This window comes from Anomaloglossus baeobatrachus, chromosome 2 (assembly GCF_048569485.1).
Source record: "Anomaloglossus baeobatrachus isolate aAnoBae1 chromosome 2, aAnoBae1.hap1, whole genome shotgun sequence".
In the NCBI taxonomy this organism is placed as follows: domain Eukaryota; kingdom Metazoa; phylum Chordata; class Amphibia; order Anura; family Aromobatidae; genus Anomaloglossus; species Anomaloglossus baeobatrachus.
This window is the reverse complement of record NC_134354.1, coordinates 545,989,183-546,011,744: the sequence shown is the minus strand read 5'-3', so window position 1 is coordinate 546,011,744 and position 22,562 is coordinate 545,989,183. Positions and strand designations below refer to the sequence as shown.

At 47.5% G+C, this 22,562-nt stretch overlaps 1 protein-coding gene and 1 non-coding gene across 2 annotated transcripts in view; both read right to left on the bottom strand.

The window, feature by feature from the left end:
- CARS2 (cysteinyl-tRNA synthetase 2, mitochondrial) overlaps window positions 1–22,562 on the bottom strand; it is a 102,955-nt gene that overhangs the window by 53,695 nt on the left and 26,698 nt on the right. Inside the window, exon 4 of the mRNA XM_075334337.1 lies at window positions 6,399–6,470. Coding sequence (XP_075190452.1) covers window positions 6,399–6,470 — 72 coding nt within the window. The remainder of the gene's footprint in view (window positions 1–6,398; window positions 6,471–22,562) is intronic.
- On the bottom strand, window positions 5,963–6,090 carry LOC142292841 (small nucleolar RNA SNORA17). The gene has a single exon (XR_012750859.1). It is a non-coding gene; the product is annotated as a small nucleolar RNA SNORA17 (small nucleolar RNA).

Below are 22,562 nucleotides of genomic sequence, written 5' to 3'. Positions count from 1 at the left end.
AGACGAAAGTGGCCACTGAGTTTAGCGTGTAACAGAGTTTCATCAGCAGGTTGCAAGAGAGATACAGAGAGACTGAAAGAGTCATAGAAAGGCATAGAAGTGGATGTCATTTGGTCACATCTGTTGACCTCTTCATTTTGATCAATGCCCTTCGGAATCAGATGATGAATGCCACACAACTCCAGGCAAATTTACGGCACCCAAGTGTCACGTTAGACCACGTAAGACCATTTACATCAGTATGGTCTGCGTGCTAGACGACCTGCAATGGTATTTGACCACACCACCAGGCCAAGTATCATCGTCTTGCTGGATGAGAGACCAGCGGGATGTTAATTGATGAAAGTCGATTCACACTAACCAGAAATAATGGAGAGCACTATGCATCAGCGACTGCTGTCAGATGAGCCTTTGATGGTGGTGGTTTCAGTGTGGCCAGGGGTGCCTAGTCAATACAAAACTGCCCTATACTTTGGGAACGCTAGGTGATAAGCCCCTACTACATGAATAACAATTTAGTCATTATGCCTCTGCATGAACAACACAGGCCTAATTTCATCTTCACGGACTACAATGCTCCAGCTCATCAAGGTTGCATCATTAAGGAATGGCTGCTGGAACCTGGGGTACCTCCAATACAGCGGGCTGCACTTTCACCAGACCTAAATCCCATAGAAAACCTATGAGATCAGCTGAGTCACTGTGTAGAGGCTCGTAACTCTGTACCTTAGAATCTCAATGACCTGAAGGCAGCCCTTCAAGAAGAGTGGGATGCTATTCCTCAGCAGGCAATACCTCGACTTGTCAAGCTGTAATTGATGCTCAAGGCCACATAAGTTATTGAGACAATGGCATTTTGGTGGGTATACCCACCACTCTTGGCTTTTGTTCAATAAATTGTTTGAGTAGAAGAATTCACAATTGCATGTGATATGCCCGCAGCGGAGCCTGGAGTGACTGGTTACCGGGCCGTGGTTCTGTTTCTGGGACGCTGCAATGGCGAGGCCCGGCTCCGTGACCCCGGCGGTGTCGTTTAAATATGAAGGGAATGATGACAGTTTATTTGTGATGCCACCTGTGGTAGGTGGCAAGTTAGGTGCCGCCGCTGCGGGATGGGGACCTCTGGGGCAGATGGTGATGCAGTTGAGGTGGTGCAGCTTTTCACAAGCAGAGCTGGGCCCCAGGGTGGATGGGGGTAGTAGTAGGTGATGGCGGGGGTGCAGGCCGGAGGCGCAGGAGAATAATGGAGCGACACAGGGATGCAGTCTCAAGGTTTTTACTCACTGTAGCACGTTCCAAAGCAACACAATGTCAGTGACCGCCTTTGGAGTGCTGGGGTTTCACTGTGATGGGCTCCAGACAATCCTGGGTAGTTCAAAGGTCAAGAAAGTTGCACCCTTCTAGTGTTCCTTCCCTGGTCATCTTCCTGCGCTGACTTCTCTCCCGCCTGTCCTGCGCCTACGCACACAGTGCCCTGAGCCGGTATCCGCGGGCCCTGTCAGGGTGGCTTGAAGTGCTATCCCGTGGCCCTATGTGGTCACCTTCCAGCGGATTCGATTGCGGAGTTGGCTTTGGCACTAAATGGTCCTCAGCCTCTGGTTTTACTAGTGGAGCATGTTGGTTCTTCCCCTCTAGCCTAGGGACCAGTCACTAATCTGCAGCCAAGTCCTTTCACTCCATTGCTGTATGTGGAACAAGTCCACGGGAGTATAGCGCTCTTCCCGTGGCCTCTAGGACTCCTTCTGTCTTGTGCACGGGCCAAGCTGCAACAGCTCCAGGCCACAGGTCTTCACTCCTCCACTTCTCCTTGCAACTCTTTAACTGACACTCAGGGTAGCCAACTAACTAGACTCCACCCTCAGGCCCTGTCGGTTGAGGGGGAAGGAGGAACCATTACCAGTGGTGGCTATACATAGCATTAATGGAATCAAGCCCTAACCCTGACCCAGTGGAGAGCTGCTAGCTGAGGTTTTGTGTGTGTTTTGTGTGCATACCAGTGGGTAACCTCCTCCGTACCCCGGATGGAATACCACACCTCTGTCTGAGGTGTAATACCTCTGTGGCGACTGAAGCCTCAGGGGCGCCACACATGCATCCACCTAAATGCCCTTCTTTTCATGATAAAATATCACTGTAGAGAGAACATTTTACATAAATTTCACCAGAAATCCAAATATTCCTAGCTTTTCGTGAGTAGAATATATGAGATGGGAGTCGCATCCCTAATGCTGAGATCATCAATGTTATAAGTTATAATTATTTTACTCTCTACCATAGTTCATGGTCAGAAAGCTACAGTATGTAACCAGAGACATAGATAATATGCCTTGGCTACAGAGGCTACAACTGTGATTACAGTTCAAACTGTGCAATACTTCTGTTCTTCAGAAGCCATGGACATGATCCGGTCATAAATGCCATGTGTCTGGTGAACTTTGCATTAATTTTTTTGTGTAGCATTATTTTCGTTTATGATGAGGTCTATTGTGGCATCCAGTGTGATGCTCAGATTTCTTTTGCATATTTGCATGTGATATTGTGTGGATCAATTCAACATGACTAATCTACAAATGGTTTCAGTAAGGGTGGCTTTACATGCTGTGATATCCGGCCCGATATCGCTAGCACGACACCCGCCCCCATCGTTTGTGCGCAACGGGCATATCGCTGCCTGTCGCGCACAAAATCGCGCACCCCCGTCACACATACTTACCTGTCCTTCGACGTCTCTGTGACGTCTTTCTAAGGGGGCGGTCCATTTGGCGTCACAGTGACGTTCCTAAGCGGCCGCCCAATGTAAGCGGAGGGGCGGAGATGAGCGGGACGTAACATCTCGCCCATCTCCTTCCTTCCGCATTGTGGCCGGAGGCAGATAAGGAGATGATCCTCGTTCCTGCGGCGTCACACGTAGCGATGTGTGCTGCCGCAGGGACGAGGATCAACTTCACCCCAGCGACAGCAGCGATAACTGGCAGCGGACCCCCATGTCAACGAGGAGCGATTTTTTGCAACGATCCAAAATCGCACCTAGGAGTCACACGCTACGACATCGCTACAGCAGCCGGATGTGCGTAACAAAATCCGTGACCCCAAAGAGAGCGCTGTAGCGAAATCGTAGCGTGTAAAGCCCGCTTAAGTGACATATCACAGTTGTATTTTCAATTATTTAAAATCTGGCCTGTAAAAAATATGCACTAAATAACAACTTCTATTAAAATGGTTTGTGGGTAGATTTCAAGTTGCTTTTGGCACAAAATATATGTAGAAATCTGTATGAAATCATCTGTTCAATGGAATTGTAAGTATGAAAAACAGGCACCAAGAGCAGGAAAGCATTGTAGCCAAAGAACTGGATCTTCACTGTAACAAACCGCCACTCACATCTCTGCCATTGGCAACCTCGGACTGCTGACATATCATAAATCGATCACATACCAAAGCAGTGAGAGGAAAGTGTCCAGTAAAGTACAGGCAGGTCCGTTGGTGGCAAGGAGCGTTACCCCCAGTACGAGACTCCGACGTATGTTTCACAATTAAGTGATGTCTTGCTTCATCAGGGAGTAAGTGCACAGCAGGGCTGGTTTAAATAGCATCGTACAACTGTGTCCTGTCACTGATCAGTAACGGCGCATGCGCGTGCAGCGCCTCTCAAACCCGGAAACTACCACTAGCTGGCCTTGGCGCATGCGCGGGAGCAGGGACACGTCTCCATAGCTCCCGAACATACACAGACGCCGACCAGAGACAGCCGGGGAGAACAGGGCCGGCGGCGCGGCACGAGCGCGGGCACATCAGTGAACGCACAGTCCAGGAAATGCAGATCAGATGCTAGGACAATGTAAGTGCTGGCATACATATGATACAGAGAAATAATATACATAGTCATGTAATAACTGTACTCATAAGAACAGTATAGCTCAAATCCATTATAGCAATCAGATTTGGATCCAGTTTCCTTGTTGTAGTTTCATAGTAAGAGTTTAACATTGATTTTCCAAATTAGACCAGGGAATAGGGGTATCAGCAAGGATCAAAGCTGTGCAGAAAAGACAAGAATAGGGGAGGAAAAATGAAAAGTTCTCCCCGGCTGTCTCTGGTTGGCGTCTGCGCATGTCCGGGAGCTATGGAGACGCGTCCTTGCTCCCGTGCATGATATATCAGCAGTTGTCCTTTGAAACTTCAATGTGAACAATGTATTTTTTATTAAAGCAGAGGGATATCCACTCTATGTAGGATCTTGATTGGTTGTCCCCAGCTTTACACATTTGTTCCCTTGAAGTGATATCCCTTTACTAGTTGTACTATCACTGCTGGCCTCTTTCTGCCTGAGGCATGGTTATCAGCCTATGTGGTGTTATGTTTGGAGATATATAGCCAAAACTACTATATCAATTACCATTACCCTTTGTCATATATAACTGTGTCCCAGCAACAGATTTGATTTTCATGTATTTCTTGTAAAGTATATCTGGCAGGTCCCCTTGCCCACCCCTTTTTACATCTGGTCCCCGCTCTGTGCCATATATTTGTCTTGGTCCCTGCAGATCCTATTTATTATATTTATGATCAATAAAAATAATTTTTGAAGCATTTCTACTCTTTTTTTCTCTGTTCAATATGCTATCTGAGTAGCTCTGTAGCTAGGTGCTGATCTATCACATGATCCAACTGGCTATGTCTTCCTTTTCATGCACATGGAATATGTGTGTCTAATCTGGTGAATAAGGTGGGTGGTCAACCAGAAGGAAGCTCAGCTCTGACAGTTTTGCCATAGTCGCTTGTGCAGTGTGAGTGGAGGCATTGTCTTGCAGGAACAAGATTCCTTTGGACAGCTTGCCGCGCCTTTTGGCCTTCAGAGCTGCCTTCAATTGGTCCAAAAGTTCAATGTAATACTTTGCATTGATGGTGGAACCCTTTTGAAGGTAGTCCACTTGCTGCACACACTCCTTATCCCAAAACACAGACGCCATCACCTTAGTGGCTGATTTTTGCACGAGGAGAACCACTGTGCCTCCACTCTTTTGACTGCTCCTTGTTTTCAGGGTCATACAAATAAATCCAAGTTTCATCCATAGTGACCAGTCGATCCAGGAAGTTCTTATCAGTCCGGAAATACTGACAAATGGACCGGGAAGTTTTCACTCACATTCTTCTCTGATCTGTTGTCAAACATTTGGGGACCCACTTTGCAGATAGCTTCCTCATGTCCAAATATTCATGGATAATGACACAAATACGTTCACGGGAAATCCCCATGATGTCTGCTATTGCTTTAGCTGAAATTCGTTGATTCTCCAGTATGAGGTTGAGCATAGAATCGACAATCTCTGGAACGACTACCACTCTCGGTCGTCCAGGACGTTCCTCATCATTGTAGCTGAAGTGGCCAGTTTTACATTTGGCAACCCAGTTCTTAACTGTGGAATATGAGGGGCATTGATCCCCCACCAATGTCTGCGACATATCATCATGAATATCCTTTGCAGACTTTCCTTGCAGAAACAAGAATTTTATCACTCTTCTGCTCTCAGTTGCTGTGAATATTGCATAAGACTCCACCATTTTGTTTTACCGCGTGCGTAGAACACTATTGCCATAAGCAATAAACGCAAAATTTTAAAAACATATATGAGATACATAAGAGTTTCATTGTAATATTCGTTACCATAGAAACAAAAAAAGATCACAAAGCCAAAGACTTATCAGCAGCCCCTTGTAATTCCATTTTTATGCTGCACAAGCGAAAATAGAATAAAAAAAAAAAAGATTAAAAGGGTGGTTCACCCATATTTTTTATTGTTTCTCAATATAATATCGAACTAGACAATGTTTCTCTCAAATACCTTGTGTTGGCAATAGTGTCTGTGAGAGGCGCTATTGCAGACTGCTGTTACCGCTCCAGTGACGTCACTGTCAAGTGCCGCACACGTCACATCCGTGCAGCTGGCTGCATTCTTCCAGACTCACTGAGCTGTGGGCGGTGTTTCACCGCTGTCACAGCCCATCTGCTCCCTGCTCCCCCCTCCCTCACAGCAGAACGCTGCAAGCAAGAGACGCGACACTCTGCGCTGTGAGGGAGGGGGGAGCAGGGAGCAGATGGGCGGTGAAACACCGCCCACAGCTCAGTGAGTCTGGAAGAATGCAGCCAGCTGCACGGATGTAACGTGTGCGGCACTTGATAGTGACGTCACTGGAGCGGGAACAGCGGTCTGCAATAGCGCCTCTCACAGGCACTATTGCCAACACAAGGTATTTGAGAGAAACATTGTTTCTCAATATAATATCGAACTAGACAATAAAAAATAGGGGGGAACCAACCCTTTAAGTGTAAACGTGATAGGATATTTTTTTATGTTTACTGTGTTTAGTGTTCCTCGCGTCCACTCAATCATCCTTACCTTCATAGCCATCATATCCTGTTTAAACTCTTGTTCATATGTACGAGCCAGGGAAACTGGAGATAGGTTGAGCTGTTGGCAAAACAACAGACAGGAATAAATTTGTACATTTTATACATGGCCAAAGTAAAAGATATCTGACTAAACTAATAACTCAGAATCACACAAAGCCATCATAAAGGGAAGAAATGACTAAAAAGTAGAGGAACGTCTTTGTCCAAACTGAATCCACTTTATAAACCCATGCACACACACGCACACACACACACACACACACGTCTGGTGGCAATTAATCATCTCTGGAAACAAAAAATCAGGTGAGATGTCCCCATAGACATTAGTCATACGTGTACCTTTACTACACAGATAGCAGATCTGATGTGAGATGTTTCTGCAGATACCCCTGTCATCTGAAGGCATTCTGGAGGAACATCCCCATCTAGATTTACAGTATGGTTTTTTGGTTGCAGAATTCATGAAATTAATCTGCTTTGTTAAAATTCCCTTATGAAACATATTCTGTGCTTAAAGTGGCTGTCCATCGAATAGAAAATGTCACCAACAGCTCAGATAGGCTTAAATTTTTTTTTTAAAAAAAAACCCATATACATACATATACGTGTGTGTGTATATATATATATATATATATATATATATATATATACACACACACACACACATTATATATAATCACCAGTTCTGTCTGATCCCCTATTCCGTGATGCACTGCGGCATTGTCGGTTGTGCAGCCGCAGTTGCAGATGCTCCGCCTTCCGGGTCCTCACTGCACGCACACACACCTCACAACCGTCCCGGATTCTGCGGGACTGCCCTAATTTTAGAGGTGTGTCCCGCAGTCCCGCGGCTCACAGCTGATGTCCCAACTCCTCCCCTCAGTGCAGTGAATAAATTAAATTAAATGATCATCGGCTCAGGATTATTGGGGCAGCTGGGTCTCGAACCAGTGAACTGTGAGAGCTCATTGTTCCAAAGGCAGCAGCTCTACCACTGAGCCACTGCACATATTGAAAACCATAGGAAAATTTGGTAATCTTGACCTCTATATTGCAGCAGAGCAACCAGAAGCAGATTATTCAGCTGCAAAGATGGATGATAGAGGGATGGAAGATAGAGAGTAGAGGGATGGATGATAGAAGGATGGATGGATGATAGAGGGAGATATATATATATATATATATATATATATAATATATATATAGCTATATAATATTATATAGATTATATATATATATATATATACACACATACACACACGACAGATAATGGATACATACATGATAGATACATAGGCGGACATGTGGATAGATACATGATAGATATATAATAGACAGAGGGATAGATAATAGATAGATAGATTGATAGATACATGGATAGATAGATATTTACATACATAGACAGACAGACAATGCATCTCTTTGTAGGTGAAGGAAAGAGTTAAATTCATTTGTACCCATAAAACCATAAAACTACTATAAAGAAATGAGGAAAAAAAAAAATAAAAATTGAATTTTGTATGTTCACCAACTTGGATTTGAACCAGCAACTTTCAAACATGTGTCCAGCAGCCTCCTAGCTTTCCTAGCTGCTCTAGCTGATGAGCCACTAGGACAGTGATGGCGAACCTATGGCACGCGTGCCACCAGGGGCACGCTGAGCCCATTCTGGTGGCACGCGTGCTGTCGCCCGATGCTGCAGCTTTGGTCTGCTAGTGCAGTCGCGCCGGCAGATCAAATCTGTGTTGGAGCGGAGGAGACATTTCTCCTCCGCTCTGACACTCCTCCTCTCCCAGGCTGCAGGTGTGTTGCCTAGGAGACGAAGGAGCGGCGCCGGCATTGTCTGCTGGCCGCGTGGGAACTGAGAACCCAGCAGCGCGCAGCAGGGGAGCGTGTGCAGGTAAGTTGTGTGTTGCTTTTTTTCTTTTTTCTTTTTATAACTCGTGTGCGGCAGCGCCAGCATGGGGTGGGAGAGGGGGAACGCACATGGCAGCGGGGGGTGGGAGAGGGGGAACGCACATGGCAGCGGGGGGTGGGGGAACGCACATGGCAGCGGGGGGTGGGAGAGGGGGAACGCACATGGCAGCGGGGGGTGGGAGAGGGGGAACGCACATGGCAGCGTGGGGTGGGAGAGGGGGAACGCACATGGCAGCGTGGGGTGGGAGAGGGGGAACGCACATGGCAGCGTGGGGTGGGGGTGGGGGAACGCACATGGCAGCGTGGGGTGGGGGTGGGGGAACGCACATGCCAGCATGGGGTGGGAGAACACACATGCCAGCATGGGGGGGGGGGAGAACACGCATGCCAGCATGGGGGGGGGGATATGCTTGCCAGCATGGGAGGGGGACATGCATGCCAGCATGGGAGGGGGACATGCATGCCAGCATGGGGGGGATGACATGCATGCCAGGATGGGGGGGAAACATGCATGCCAGGATGGAGGAAACATGCATGCCAGGATGGAGGAAACATGCATGCCAGGATGGAGGAAACATGCATGGCAGGATGGAGGAAACATGCATGGCAGGATGGAGGAAACATGCATGGCAGGATGGAGGAAACATGCATGCCAGGATGGGAAAACATGCATGCCAGGATGGAGAAAACATGCATGGCAGGATGGAGGAAACATGCATGGCAGGATGGAGGAAACATGCATGGCAGGATGGAGGAAACATGCATGGCAGGATGGAGGAAACATGCATGGCAGGATGGAGGAAACATGCATGGCAGGATGGAGGAAACATGCATGTCAGGATGGGGGAAACATGCATGGCAGTATGGGGGAAACATGCATGGCAGGATGGAGGACATTTACCAGGATGGGGCCAAGATGGGGACAAATATACCAGAATGTAGGAAATCTATATCAGGATGGGGGACATGTTTACCAGGAAGTGGCCGAGGAAGGGGACAGAACTACACAATGAAAGGGGAGGGGAGCAACTCGTACGTCTTTATGGGATTTCAAGATGTTCAGACTTTGAAATGTAGATGTGGATTACAGGGTGAAATCTGATTGCATTCCAGGCTAAAATCTGTCTAATATGCTGCAATTTTTTTCCAGAAAGATCAATCCAACTGCTGTGTCTGGAAAGGGCAGGGGCTTAGCTTCAATGTGTGGTAAGCATGCATGAGCGTGATGCCCCCTGCTGAAGAGAAGACGGCAAAGGTAAGATTAAAATCAATTATTTACATAATAGGATTGGTTGGCACTTCGGAAAAAAAAAATTGGGTTTAGGGCTACAGTTTGGGCACTCTGCCTGTAAAAGGTTCGCCATGACTGCACTAGGAATTGATTACACAGCAGATTACACAGGGCATAGAGCTCCATTATACAGAGCAGCATCTCTATGTCCTGTATTCTAGAGGGAGAGGAAAGAAGGGAATTTTGTTTACTTACCGTAAATTCCTTTTCTTCTAGCTCCTATTGGGAGACCCAGACAATTGGGTGTATAGCTTCTGCCTCTGGAGGCCACACAAAGTAATTACACTTTAAAAAGTGTAACCCCTCCCCTCTGCTATACACCCTCCCGTGCATCACGGGCCCCTCAGTTTTGGTGCCAAAGCAGGAAGGAGGAACTTATAAATTGGTCTAAGGTAAACTCAATCCGAAGGATGTTCGGAGAACTGAACCATTAACCAAAAGAACAATTGAACATGAACAACATGTGTACACAAAAGAACAACAGCCCGAAGGGAACAGGGGCGGGTGCTGGGTCTCCCAATAGGAGCTAGAAGAAAAGGAATTTACGGTAAGTAAACAAAATTCCCTTCTTCTTTGTCGCTCCATTGGGAGACCCAGACAATTGGGATGTCCAAAAGCAATCCCTGGGTGGGTAACAGAATACCTCGATAAAAAGAGCCGGAACCGGCCCCCTCTTACAGGTGGGCAATTGCCGCCTGAAGGACTCGCCTACCTAGGCTAGCCTCTGCCGAAGCATAGGCATGCACCTGATAGTGTTTTGTGAAGGTGTGCAGACTCGACCAGGTAGCCGCCTGACACACCTGCTGAGCCGTAGCCTGGTGCCGCAAAGCCCAGGACGCGCCTACGGCCCTGGTAGAATGGGCTTTAAGCCCTGAAGGAATCTGAAGCCCCGATGAACGGTAGGCTTCAAGAATCGGTTCCTTGATCCACCTAGCCAAGGTTGACTTGGAAGCCTGAGACCCCTTACGCTGGCCAGCGACAAGGACAAAGAGCGCATCCGAACGGCGCAGGGGCGCCGTGCGAGAAATGTAGATTCTGAGTGCTCTCACGAGGTCTAACAAGTGCAAATCCTTTTCACATTGGTGAACTGGATGAGGGCAAAAAGAAGGCAAGGAGATATCCTGATTGAGATGAAAAGGGGATACCACCTTGGGGAGAAATTCCGGGACCGGACGCAGGACCACCTTATCCTGGTGAAAGACCAGGAAGGGGACTTTGCATGACAGCGCTGCTAACTCAGACACTCTCCTAAGTGAAGTGACTGCCACTAGGAAGGCCACTTTCTGTGAAAGGCGAGATAGAGAGATCTCCCGCATCGGCTCGAAAGGTGGCTTCTGGAGAGCCGTCAGCACCTTGTTAAGATCCCAGGGTTCTAGCGGACGCTTGTAAGGTGGGACTATGTGGCAAACTCCCTGCAGGAACGTGCGGACCTGCGAGAGTCTGGCTAGATGCTTTTGAAAAACACTGAAAGCGCCGACACTTGTCCCTTGAGAGAGGCAAGAGACAAACCCTTGTCCAATCCTGATTGAAGAAAGGAAAGAAAAGTGGGCAATGCAACGGCCAGGGAGCAAAACCCCTATCTGAGCACCAGGCTAAGAAGATCTTCCAAGTCCTGTGGTAGATCTTGGCGGACGTTGCTTTCCTGGCCTGTCTCATGGTGGCAATGACATCTTGAGATAACCCTGATGACGCTAGGAGCCAAGACTCAATGGCCACACAGTCAGGTTGAGGGCCGCAGAATTCAGATGGAAAAATGGCCCTTGAGACAGCAAGTCTGGTCGGTCTGGGAGTGCCCACGGTTGCCCCACCGTGAGATGCCACAGATCCGGGTACCACGACCTCCTCGGCCAGTCTGGAGCGACGAGGATGGCGCGCCTGCAGTCGGACCTGATCTTGCGTAACACTCTGGGCAGAAGTGCCAGAGGGGGAAATACATAGGGTAGTCGAAACTGCGACCAGTCCTGAACTAACGCATCTGCCGCCAGCGCCCTGTGATCCTGAGACCGTGCCGTGAATTCCGGGACTTTGTTGTTGTGCCGAGACGCCATTAGATCGACGTCCGGCGTTCCCCAGCGGCAACAGATCTCTTGAAACACGTCCGGGTGAAGAGACCATTCCCCTGCGTCCATGCCCTGGCGACTGAGAAAGTGTGCTTCCCAGTTTTCTACGCCCGGGATGTGAACTGCGGAGATGGTGGAGGCTGTGGCTTCTGCCCACAGCAGAATCCTCCGAACTTCTTGGAATGCTTGACGACTGCGTGTGCCGCCTTGGTGGTTGATGTATGCGACCGCCGTGGCGTTGTCTGATTGTATTCGGATCTGTCTGCCCTCCAGCCACCGCTGGAACGCCTGTAGGGCTAGATACACTGCCCTTATCTCCAGAACATTGATCTGCAGGGCGGACTCCGTCGGAGTCCAGGTTCCCTGAGCCCTGTGGTGGAGGAAGACCGCTCCCCACCCTGACAGGCTCGCGTCTGTCGTGACCACAGCCCAGGATGGGGGCAGGAAGGATTTTCCCTTCGACAAAGACGTGGGAAGAAGCCACCACTGAAGGGAGGTTTTGGCTGCTCTTGACAGGGAAACGTTCCTGTCTAGTGACGTCGACCTCTTGTCCCATTTGCGGAGAATGTCCCACTGAAGGGGACGCAGATGAAACTGCGCAAAGGGAACTGCTTCCATTGCTGCCACCATCTTCCCTAGGAAGTGCATAAGGCGCCTCAAAGAGTGTGACTGACCCCGAAGAAGAGATTGGACCCCTGTCTGTAGTGAACGCTGTTTGTCCAGCGGAAGCTTCACTATCGCTGACAGAGTATGAAACTCCATCCCGAGGTAAGTCAGGGATTGGGTCGGTGTCAATTTTGACTTTGGGAAATTGATGATCCACCCGAACCTCTGGAGAGTCTCCAGGGCAATGGTCAGGCTGTGCTGGCAAGCCACCCAGGAGGGTGCCTTGACTAGGAGATCGTCTAAGTAAGGGATCACCGAGTGGCCCTGAGAGTGTAGGACCGCCACCACTGTTGCCATGATCTTGGTGAAGACCCGTGGGGCTGTCGCCAAGCCGAAAGGCAGTGCCACGAACTGAAGGTGTTCGTCCCCAATGGCGAAACGCAAGAAGCGTTGATGTTCGGGTGCGATCGGCACATGGAGATAAGCATCCTTGATGTCTATTGATGCTAGGAAGTCTCCTTGTGACATTGAGGCGATGACCGAGCGGAGAGATTCCATCCGAAACCTTCTGGTGCTGACATGCTTGTTGAGCAGTTTGAGGTCTAGAACGGGATGGAAAGAACCGTCCTTTTTTGGCACCACGAACAAGTTGGAGTAGAAGCCGTGACCATGTTCCTGAGGGGGAACGGGAATCACCACTCCTTCTGCCTTCAGAGCATTCACCGCCTGAAAAAGTGCAGCGGCTCGCTCTGGGGGCGGAGATGTTGTGAAGAAACGAGTTGGAGGACGAGAGCTGAACTCTATCCTGTAACCGTGAGACAGAATGTCTCTCACCCATCGGTCTTGGACATATGGCCACCAGGCGTCGCAAAAGCGGGAGGGCCTGCCACCGACCGAGGATGCGGTTTGGGGAGGCCGAGAGTCATGAAGAGGCCGCCTTGGTGGCGGTGCCTCCGGCGGTCTTTTTAGGCCGTGACTTAGACCGCCATGCAGAAGGGTTCCTCTGGCTCTTCTCCGACCTGTTTGACGTGGAGGAATGTGACTTGGCCGAAGGCCGAAAGGACTGAAACCTCGATTGAAACTTTCGCTGTTGAGGTTTGTTTTGTTTAGACTGGGGTAAGGACGAGTCCTTTCCCTTGGATTGTTTAATAATTTCGTCCAATTGCTCGCCAAACAAACGGTCGCCAGAAAATGGCAAACCGGTTAAGAAGTTCTTGGAGGCAGAGTCTGCCTTCCATTCACGTAGCCACATGGCTCTGCGGACTGCCACCGAATTGGCGGATGCTACCGCTGAACGGCTCACCGAGTCCAGGACGGCGTTCATGGCGTAGGACGAAAAAGCCGACGCCTGAGAAGTCAGAGACACAACCTGCGGAGTAGCGGTGCGTGTGACCGCAGTAATCTCAGACAGACAAGCTGAGATAGCTTGGAGCGCCCACACTGCCGCGAATGCCGGAGCAAAAAATGCTCCTATGGCTTCATAGATGGATTTCATCATGAGCTCTATCTGCCTGTCAGTGGCATCCTTGAGCGATGAGCCATCTGCCACTGAAACCACAGATCTGGCCGCCAGCCTAGAGACTGGAGGATCCACTTTTGGACACTGAGCCCAACCCTTCACTACTTCCGGGGGGAAGGGATAACGTGTGTCATTAAGGCGCTTAGTAAAGCGCTTGTCCGGGTATGCTCTGTGCTTCTGTACAGCATCCCTGAAATTAGAGTGATCGACAAAGGCACTCCGTGTACGTTTGGGAAACCGAAACTGGTGTTTCTCCTGCTGTGAAGCCGCCTCCTCTACAGTTGGAGTTGGAGGACAAATTTCTAGCACCTGGTTGATGGACGCTATAAGGTCATTTACTATGGCGTCCCCTTCAGGTGTATCTAGATTGAGAGCACCGTCAGGGTCTGAGCCCTGAGCTGCGCCTTCCTCTTCATCCTCTAGAGAGTCCTCATGCTGAGACCCTGAGCAGCGTGATGAAGTGGAGGAAGGTCCCCAGCGAGCCCGCTTCACCGGTCTGGGACTGCGGTCCGAGTCGGAGTCCTCACCGTGGGACCTATGTGTCACCTCAGGAGCAGATTGCTGCGCCAACTGATGGGGACCTGGGGACGAAGAACGCACAGTGCCCTGCATCTGTGTTGTTGGTCTGGACTGCAAGGCTTCTAGTATCTTAGCAGACCATTTGTCCATAGACTGAGCCATGGACTGTGAAAGCGACTCAGACAGTTTGTCAGCCAAAACTGCAAACTCTGTCCCTGTCACCTGGACAGTGGGAACCGGTGTCTCTACCTGAGCCGGGGGTCCCACCAGTGCCTGAGGCTCCAGCTGAGTGAGTGTCACAGGGGCCGAGCATTGCACACAATGAGGGTAGGTGGAACCTGCAGGTAGCATTGCCGCACATGAGGTACAGGTTGCAAAATAAGCCTGTGCCTTGGTACCCTTGCTCTTTGCGGACGACATGTTGTTGTCCTCCAAGAGATAAGTAAGGGATCATCGTGATCACTGAGGGATATATAAATAGCCTCAAGTTAACAGTACAGCCGAACCTGTATACACAAAAGATATATATATACAGTTCGGCACTCTGGGGGGTCCAGCACCGGCAGACCGGTGTGGCTTACCAACCGCTCTGTGTGGCCACCAGATTCCCTGCCCCGGGTCTCCCTCAGCTGCAGCCAGAAGTTCTCCACCGCAGAATGTGCTGAAAAAATGGCTGACGGCGTTCTCAGAGGAGGAGGGAGGCGTGGGCGTAGTCACAAAAGTGCGGGAATCTTGTGCCCCAGCGTGAGTAGTGAGGGGGGCGGAGGACAGCTCAGTGTACTCCAGCCCTCACTGTCGGCGTCATACCGACCGTCCCGCCCTTTTCCCTGACTGGCAGGCCTGGGGGCGGGAGAATACTGTACTAGGCCGCAAAAGCCGGGGACTAAAGTTAAAACCGCGGCCGGCCGGCAGTGCACGGTCGGCGCGGTAGTCCCGGACCCATACCCACGCCGCAGTCGCTGCAGCGTCTGGGCCCAAGGTGCTTTATGCGCCATCCCAACGGGGACACAGAGTACCTGTGGATGCAGGGCCATGTCCCTGACGATACTCCGTCTCCTGTCCGGCAGATTCCCCCAGGGGGTGCGGAGGGAGACCGGTCCCAGTAGTCTGGATGACCGGATAGGATCCCACTTCCCCAGAGCCCCTAAGGGATGGGGAAGGAAAGCGGCATGTGGCTCCAGCCTGTGTACCCGCAATGGGTACCTCAACCTTAACAACACCGCCGACCTGAGTGGGGTGAGAAGGGAGCATGCCGGGGGCCCCATAGGGGCCCTCTTTTCTTCCATCCGATAAAGTCAGCAGCTGCCGCTGACTAAAAACGTGGAGCTTGCGTGAATGTGTGCCTCCTTCAACACAAAGCAAAAAACTGAGGGGCCCGTGATGCACGGGAGGGTGTATAGCAGAGGGGAGGGGTTACACTTTTTAAAGTGTAATTACTTTGTGTGGCCTCCAGAGGCAGAAGCTATACACCCAATTGTCTGGGTCTCCCAATGGAGCGACAAAGAAAGAGGGTTTTTTTTCTTCTAATAAAATTACTAAACATAATAAAAAAATAGAATGTAATTTTATTACACTTTTTTTATAAAATAATAAACATCACAAATCAGCAAATAACATGGACATATTTGGTATCCCTGTAATCGTAACGACCCGAACAAGACAGCGATCAGATTATTTATGGGTATTGGTAAATGGCAGAAAAAAATGGCGCAATTTATTATTTTTCTTTATTAAAACCCATAAAAAATTTAATAAAAACGTATCACTGAGGCAGTGTTCACGCCTAGCATAAATGCTGTGTTTTATCTGCAAGTGTCCGCACCACGAGTGCAATAAAATTCTTCTCTGATTCTTGCGTGTCTGCGGTATTTTTTATGCATTGTCCCCTTACTTGATACATGTTTGGTGCAGATGTGAATCCTGAAGCTTATAAAGAAAAAAAAACCACCAAATCCGCACAGTTCAGCAGCGTCTTTAGACGCAAAAGGGGCGGAGATTTCATGACGTCTCATCCACTTTGCTTGGACATTTAGTCCGTGTTCACATGTAGTGTAAATGATGCAGTTTTTTTCTGCTGTTTTTTTGAACATTTAGGCCCGTTTCACACGTCAGTGAAAAACAGTGACGTTTTTCCCTAGCATGTAAAACACGCACATGTCCCTCCGTGTCCCGTGAATCACGGCACACGTGGGTTGTCTAAGTGCAATCCGGGCTCCGTTCTCCGTGGCCCGTGATTGCACTTAGAGATTAACTCACCTGTGCGCGCTCCCGCTCTCCATGGTGCTGATCGCTCCCGCAGTGCAGCATCCGGCCGGCGCTGACCCCCGCAGGAGCTGCTTCCGGGTCGGCTGTGTCGTGCATCATGAATATGCGCGACAGTAATGAGCCGGCTCAGAAGCAGCAAGCTGCACGGGCTGCAGAGGACATTGCTGGAGCCGGGTGAGTAAAAATGATTTTTATTTTAAAAGCACGTTTTTTTCTGGCACGGGTTTCACGGACCACACCCCTGCGTGGTCCGTGGGTCATCAGTGATGCCAGAAAAAAATGGACATGTCTCCGTGCGGCAATCACGGACACGCGGGTACGCCGCACGGAGACACGTGCAGTGAAAAATCACTGACGTGTGAGCAGACCCATTCATTATAATGGGTCTGCGTATGTCAGTGATATAATGGGTCTGCGTAGGTCGTGATTCTGGTACGTAGAAAAAAAAAAAAGCACAAACGTACCAGAATTACTGATGTGTGAAACAGGCCTTATTCTGTTGTGTTTAATTATCCGAATTATCAGAATAGAAATAGCCAAAAATGCCTTCTCAGTCAATCAATGGCCACAGCAGGGACTCATTTCAGCCAAAGATTGGCTGATCAGGCATTTTTCAGCATTTTCAGTTTTTACAAGATGGGACAAGTGAATAGGAGATCAGTAGTGGCCGGGTAAGCATCAAAACGTGAGCTACAGGAGATTGGTAAAAATGAATTATGATGACACTAGAGGGTGTTTTACACGATGCGACATCACTAGCGATAGCTAGCGATGTCATGCGTGATAGCACCTGCCCCCGTCGTTCGTGCGACATTTGTTTATCGCTGCCGTAGCGAACATTATCGCTACGGCAGCGTCACACGCACATACCTTTTCAGCGACGTCACTGTGACCGCCGAACAATCCCTCCTTCAAGGGGGAGGTGCGTTCGGCGTCATAGCGACGTCACTAAGCGGCCGCCCAATAGCAGAGGAGGAGCATTCCTCATTGCCGGTGGATGCAGGTAAGGAGTTGTTCGTCGTTCCTGCGGCATCACACATAGCGATGTGTGACGCCACAGGAACGACGAACAACCAGCGGCATGCACCACCAACGATATTATGAAAAGGAGCGACGTGTCAACGATCAACGATTTTTGACGTTTTTCCGATAGTTGATCGTTGCTCCTTGGTGTCACACGCTGCAATGTCGCTAACGGCGCCGGATGTGCGTCACTAACTACGTGACCCCGACGATATATCGTTAGCGATGTCGCAGTGTGTAAAGCACCCTTAAGGCTGTCTCAAGGTGATTTTTTTTTATTCAAAGGAGAACCAGAAATTTAATTCCTCAACCTTGGAGTAGACAGGATATGCCAAAAATGTTATCAGGGTTTTATCCCTGGCATCCCTTATTGGGGAAACGATGGTCCTACAAAATGTCACAATGAGGCTGTAGGAAAGTGAGGGGCAGGAGCTCCTATGCTGTCCCTCACGCTAGGGGGTCCCTGGGCTCACCCTAACATCAAGGTTACCCCAAAAGTTGGAGATGCCCGATTCCAGTGCCTTGCTAAGCTTCTAACGAGAACTGATCTTATTCCCCTTCCTACCAGGAAGGAAGTGGCAGGAAAAATGGAAACACAGTTTTAGACAGGGGAAATCCAATACTCTAAACACTGCAAATACCTCACCAGACCAGCTAAGATAAATTATACCTGGCATTAATGGAAGTGTCCAGCTAGCATATATAAGCATATATAGGAGGGGAGCATGTGCTTGGTTCCCCCATAACATGTGATCAAAGATGACTCTCAAGCAGACCAGAAGATTAACTCTTGCTTGCTTGTCTATGAAATACCAATCTGTTGGTTGACATCACATTCAGCCTGTACTGATTAGAGAAGTCGGAGAAATTATCAGGCTGAGTGTCAGAATCAGTAGTCTGAACAGATTCCAACGCCACCATGACAGTCGGCATAGTTAGTAAAAAACCTCCATGTGACACAAAAAGGTAGCAGCATTGTTACTGTAACTCCTAAAGACTTGAATAGAGAGGGCCACCTCTACTATTTTCACCAGGACGCCAGAGCCACTCTGTATTGCTGTGCCATAAATGTCTATGGTGGGGATAATATTGATAGATTTATAACTAGATTTATTACTCTTACAAGTAAAAATCTACATATGATCTTCCAATAAACCAAAATCTGTCTCTTCAGTGCCATAGTTAAAAAATTGTAACCTACAATAAATGTTCCTTTTAGAAATGAACAAAATGATTCGCAGAACTGCAGTCCAGATGCCACATCAGTAGTCTGTGGTCACCAGAGGTGAGCATTGCAAACTGCTTCCTGAAATCACTGGCGTATCTTCTGAATTATAGGCTCAACATGAGGACATTGTAGCGGCGTGACGTACCCATGACGTTGTGCTAGGCCTACTTATCAGAAGGTGCTTCAGGGATGCTGGCAGGTAGGTAGCGGATCACAGAGCTCTCGTCCAGTGGCCACAGATTACGGACATGGCTGTTTGATGAGAATATAACTAGCAAATGACCGCAAGTATAAAAATCCCATATGTGTGGTCGGGTGAGGTGCGGTATCCTGTGGCGCCTGAAGCCGTAGGGGCGCCACAGATGCACTAGATACTCGAATGTGTGAAGGAGGCCTAAAGAAGAGCTTGTTGGAATGAGGTGTAATCAATTTATTAGGCAGTGTCACATCTTAAAATAAATCTCTTGCCGTCCATGGACTATAAAACCTAACCAATGGCAGCCATGACAATATATTTGACTTTAATTTCTGGCATAGGTTATGGTAAGGGTTTAGGGTTTCCCACTCCATGCTTTTTCACCAAGTCACATCCATTTTTAAGAAATATCCTGAAAGTGTCGGTAAAATTTTTTTTTGCAAATATCACAATTGTCATAATTTTAGATTTTTCCACACCAAAAAAAATTGGATTAGGCGGAATGATAAATGTTCACCTTAGTGCCTGGGTACCTACCTGTTTGCTCACCTATTTATGAACATCCACCTTGTTGTTATCTTTGATACTTTAACAGTGTTTAAACTATAAGATGTTGAATAAAGCATTCATTTTGAGTGATGTGTGGAATCAAGGATTAGGTGTGCTTCATCATGGCTATCTTTATCCCATCTTTGTGAAGCATTATACTATTGATATATAATGTGCTTCTTTTTTATTGTGTTCTCCTCTTTAAATTTACCATCTCTTTTCCTAACCTCAAACCTTGTTGTCAAAGTACCTAAGATAAATTGGTATGTAGGTCTGTTGAGTCTGTTCATCTGAGAGTTTTCCATAACTACCTAGTTCAAGAACTTTAAAAGATGAAAGGATAAGTATTTATAAAATGGAGACGTTTTGGTTTCATCTTAGCAACAGCGCTATTACTGCTGAGAATCACGATTGGACGACTGGTAAAGCCTTTGTACACTTTCATGCAAACATGTTTTTTTAGCTGCAAGCTGTGAATAAAACGTGCCACAATGTCTTCACAGCTATTCTTATACTTTCTGGGAGTCTTTGTATCCTTTCAAGACTTCAGTAGTCATCTTTACTCTAAAAAGCCATAAGTGGACAAAAAGGCATGTTCTCTTTAGAAAGACCTAAGCAATAGCATAGCTTTTGTGAATCTCGGAGCTGGCCATACATAAAAATATGTTGGGAAATCTGATTTAACTTATGGGTTGAGTGACTAAAATAAGAAAAAGCTTTTTAAACAAATTTTAACATATACTGTATTTTTCGGAATAGAAGACACACCAGACCATGAAACGAACCTAGGTTTTAGAAGAGGAAAATAGGAAAAACAAATTTGGCCACGACGCACTGTTATGGGTAAGGGGGTGGTTCTGCTGATAACACTGTTATGGGGGTAATGTCCCTTAAGGGTATGTTCATACCTTGCTATTTCCATGAGTTTACGCAGCGCTTTGCACTGTAGCATAAACGCATGCGTTCTGCGTCCCCAGCAATGTCTATGTAAATTGTGCAAATTCCATGCGCACGTTGCGTTTTAGAGCGCAGCGATTTTCATGCTGAAATTTGTGGCCGAATCGCTGCATTCAAAAAAGCAACATGTCACTTATTTTGTGCGCTTTGGATGCTGCTCCCACTCTGTCTATGGAAGAAAAAGCATGCAGAGCGCATGAAATCTGCATCAATTCGGCAGTCACAATACAGTACATCCATATCGGCTGCGTTTTGAATCGCACATGCGCTGCCAAATCGCTGCAGAATTTTCAGCATGACAATATGCAAAGTGCGCACATAGTCTAATTCTGCACTAATGTCCCCCATCCTGGGCCCCTTCCAGGCATATGTGTTCCCCACCCTGGCATATATTGCCCTCATCCTGGGCCAATCTTGTTATATACAGTATGATCCCCATCCTGGGAAATATGTTGCACCTCCTATGCCCATTCTGGTATACATGTCCCTCATCCTGATATATATGAATAGCATGTTAGTACACCCCTGTGGGCATGCTAACATGCTAAGAGGGCAAACTTGTCGGCAGATATAACGCCCTTGGGACTAGTCCCCGCGCTCATTAGGATAAGATAAAAGATCTTTAGAAATACTTTTTCTAAAGATCCCTTTATCTATACTAGTGTATACAGGGACGGTTAGGCAGGGATTAGCAATATACTCCCAGAACTGCTCGTGGTACTGGGTGCATATTGGACCTGACAGGTTCCCTTTAATGGCTAACTGAAAAGATGGTAATAATAGCAAGCTTTCAAGACTACTGTACTCAGGTCTCTTCATCAGGCTCAGTATAACACAAAATCTGAAAAGTCACATATTTATACACAAGACATAGGATAGTACTGAAGAGATGCAAGTAAGTCAATACAGATAACTTAACATTTTCTTCAACTACTATTGGATATTCCCATCTCCAAGATCCTATCCCAATATGTAATAGGTGTAATAATATTAATATTAGCAAATACCTCCAATTAGAAATCTAGAGTAGTTGTACTGATATAGCCATGTCTCTTACCTCATGTGCAGGGCACTGCAGCTTAGCTATCTACTGTATAGTCACGAGCAACTAACTGTCACTATTTCAGTGGACGTAACCATGTATACCTAAGCTGCAATGCCCTGCACATGAAGTAATAGACATGGCTATACCAGAAGAACTATATCACTTTTTTAATTGGAGGTATCTGCAAATATTAATATTATTAACCCTACTACTGGGATAGCATCATGAAAATGGGAATAACCCTTTAAGTTCTATGAATAGGTGGATTCTAACACCGATTACCACAGGAATGGAAGACCAAGAGTTTCCTTCACAGCCTCAAAACTCACCAGCCTCAAAATTATGTGATAAGAGCTCCTAAAATTCATTTCAATTAGTTCTGGGTCCAGACAAAATCTACACTTTAGTAATTTGAAGGAGATTACGTAAATCTGGACTCTAGGGAACAACTACTGCAAGAAAATCACTACTAAATGAGACAAATAGAGACAGAAACTTCCTAGGAACAAAACAAAATCTGTCCACATGGCGGCCATACACCTTAGACAGCTGTTATTTAGACTTATTTGTCCAAGAGCTTTCTCTTCCAACTTCCCCATAAAAAAATGGGGCATTTGAATTCCACCTGTGGAATCCTCCTCTTCCTGACATTATTTGTTGGAGAGTGGGGGGGACGGATTGGGTATCTTGGATATTAACCCCTTCGCCACCCGGCAATTTTCCATTTCTCGTTTTCATTTTTTCTTCCTCTTCTTTCAAGAGAAATATCTTTTTTTATTTTTCCATCAATATAGCCACATGAGGGCTTGTTTTTTGCCAGACGAGTTGTACTTTTCAATGACACCATTCCTTTTGCCACAAGTTGTATTGGAAAACAGGAGAAAAATTGGTGAAATTGCAAAAAAAAGGGCATTTGTATGATTGTTTTTTAAGTTTTTTATTTACCGTGTAATATGATTTCCCTGGTCAGTACGA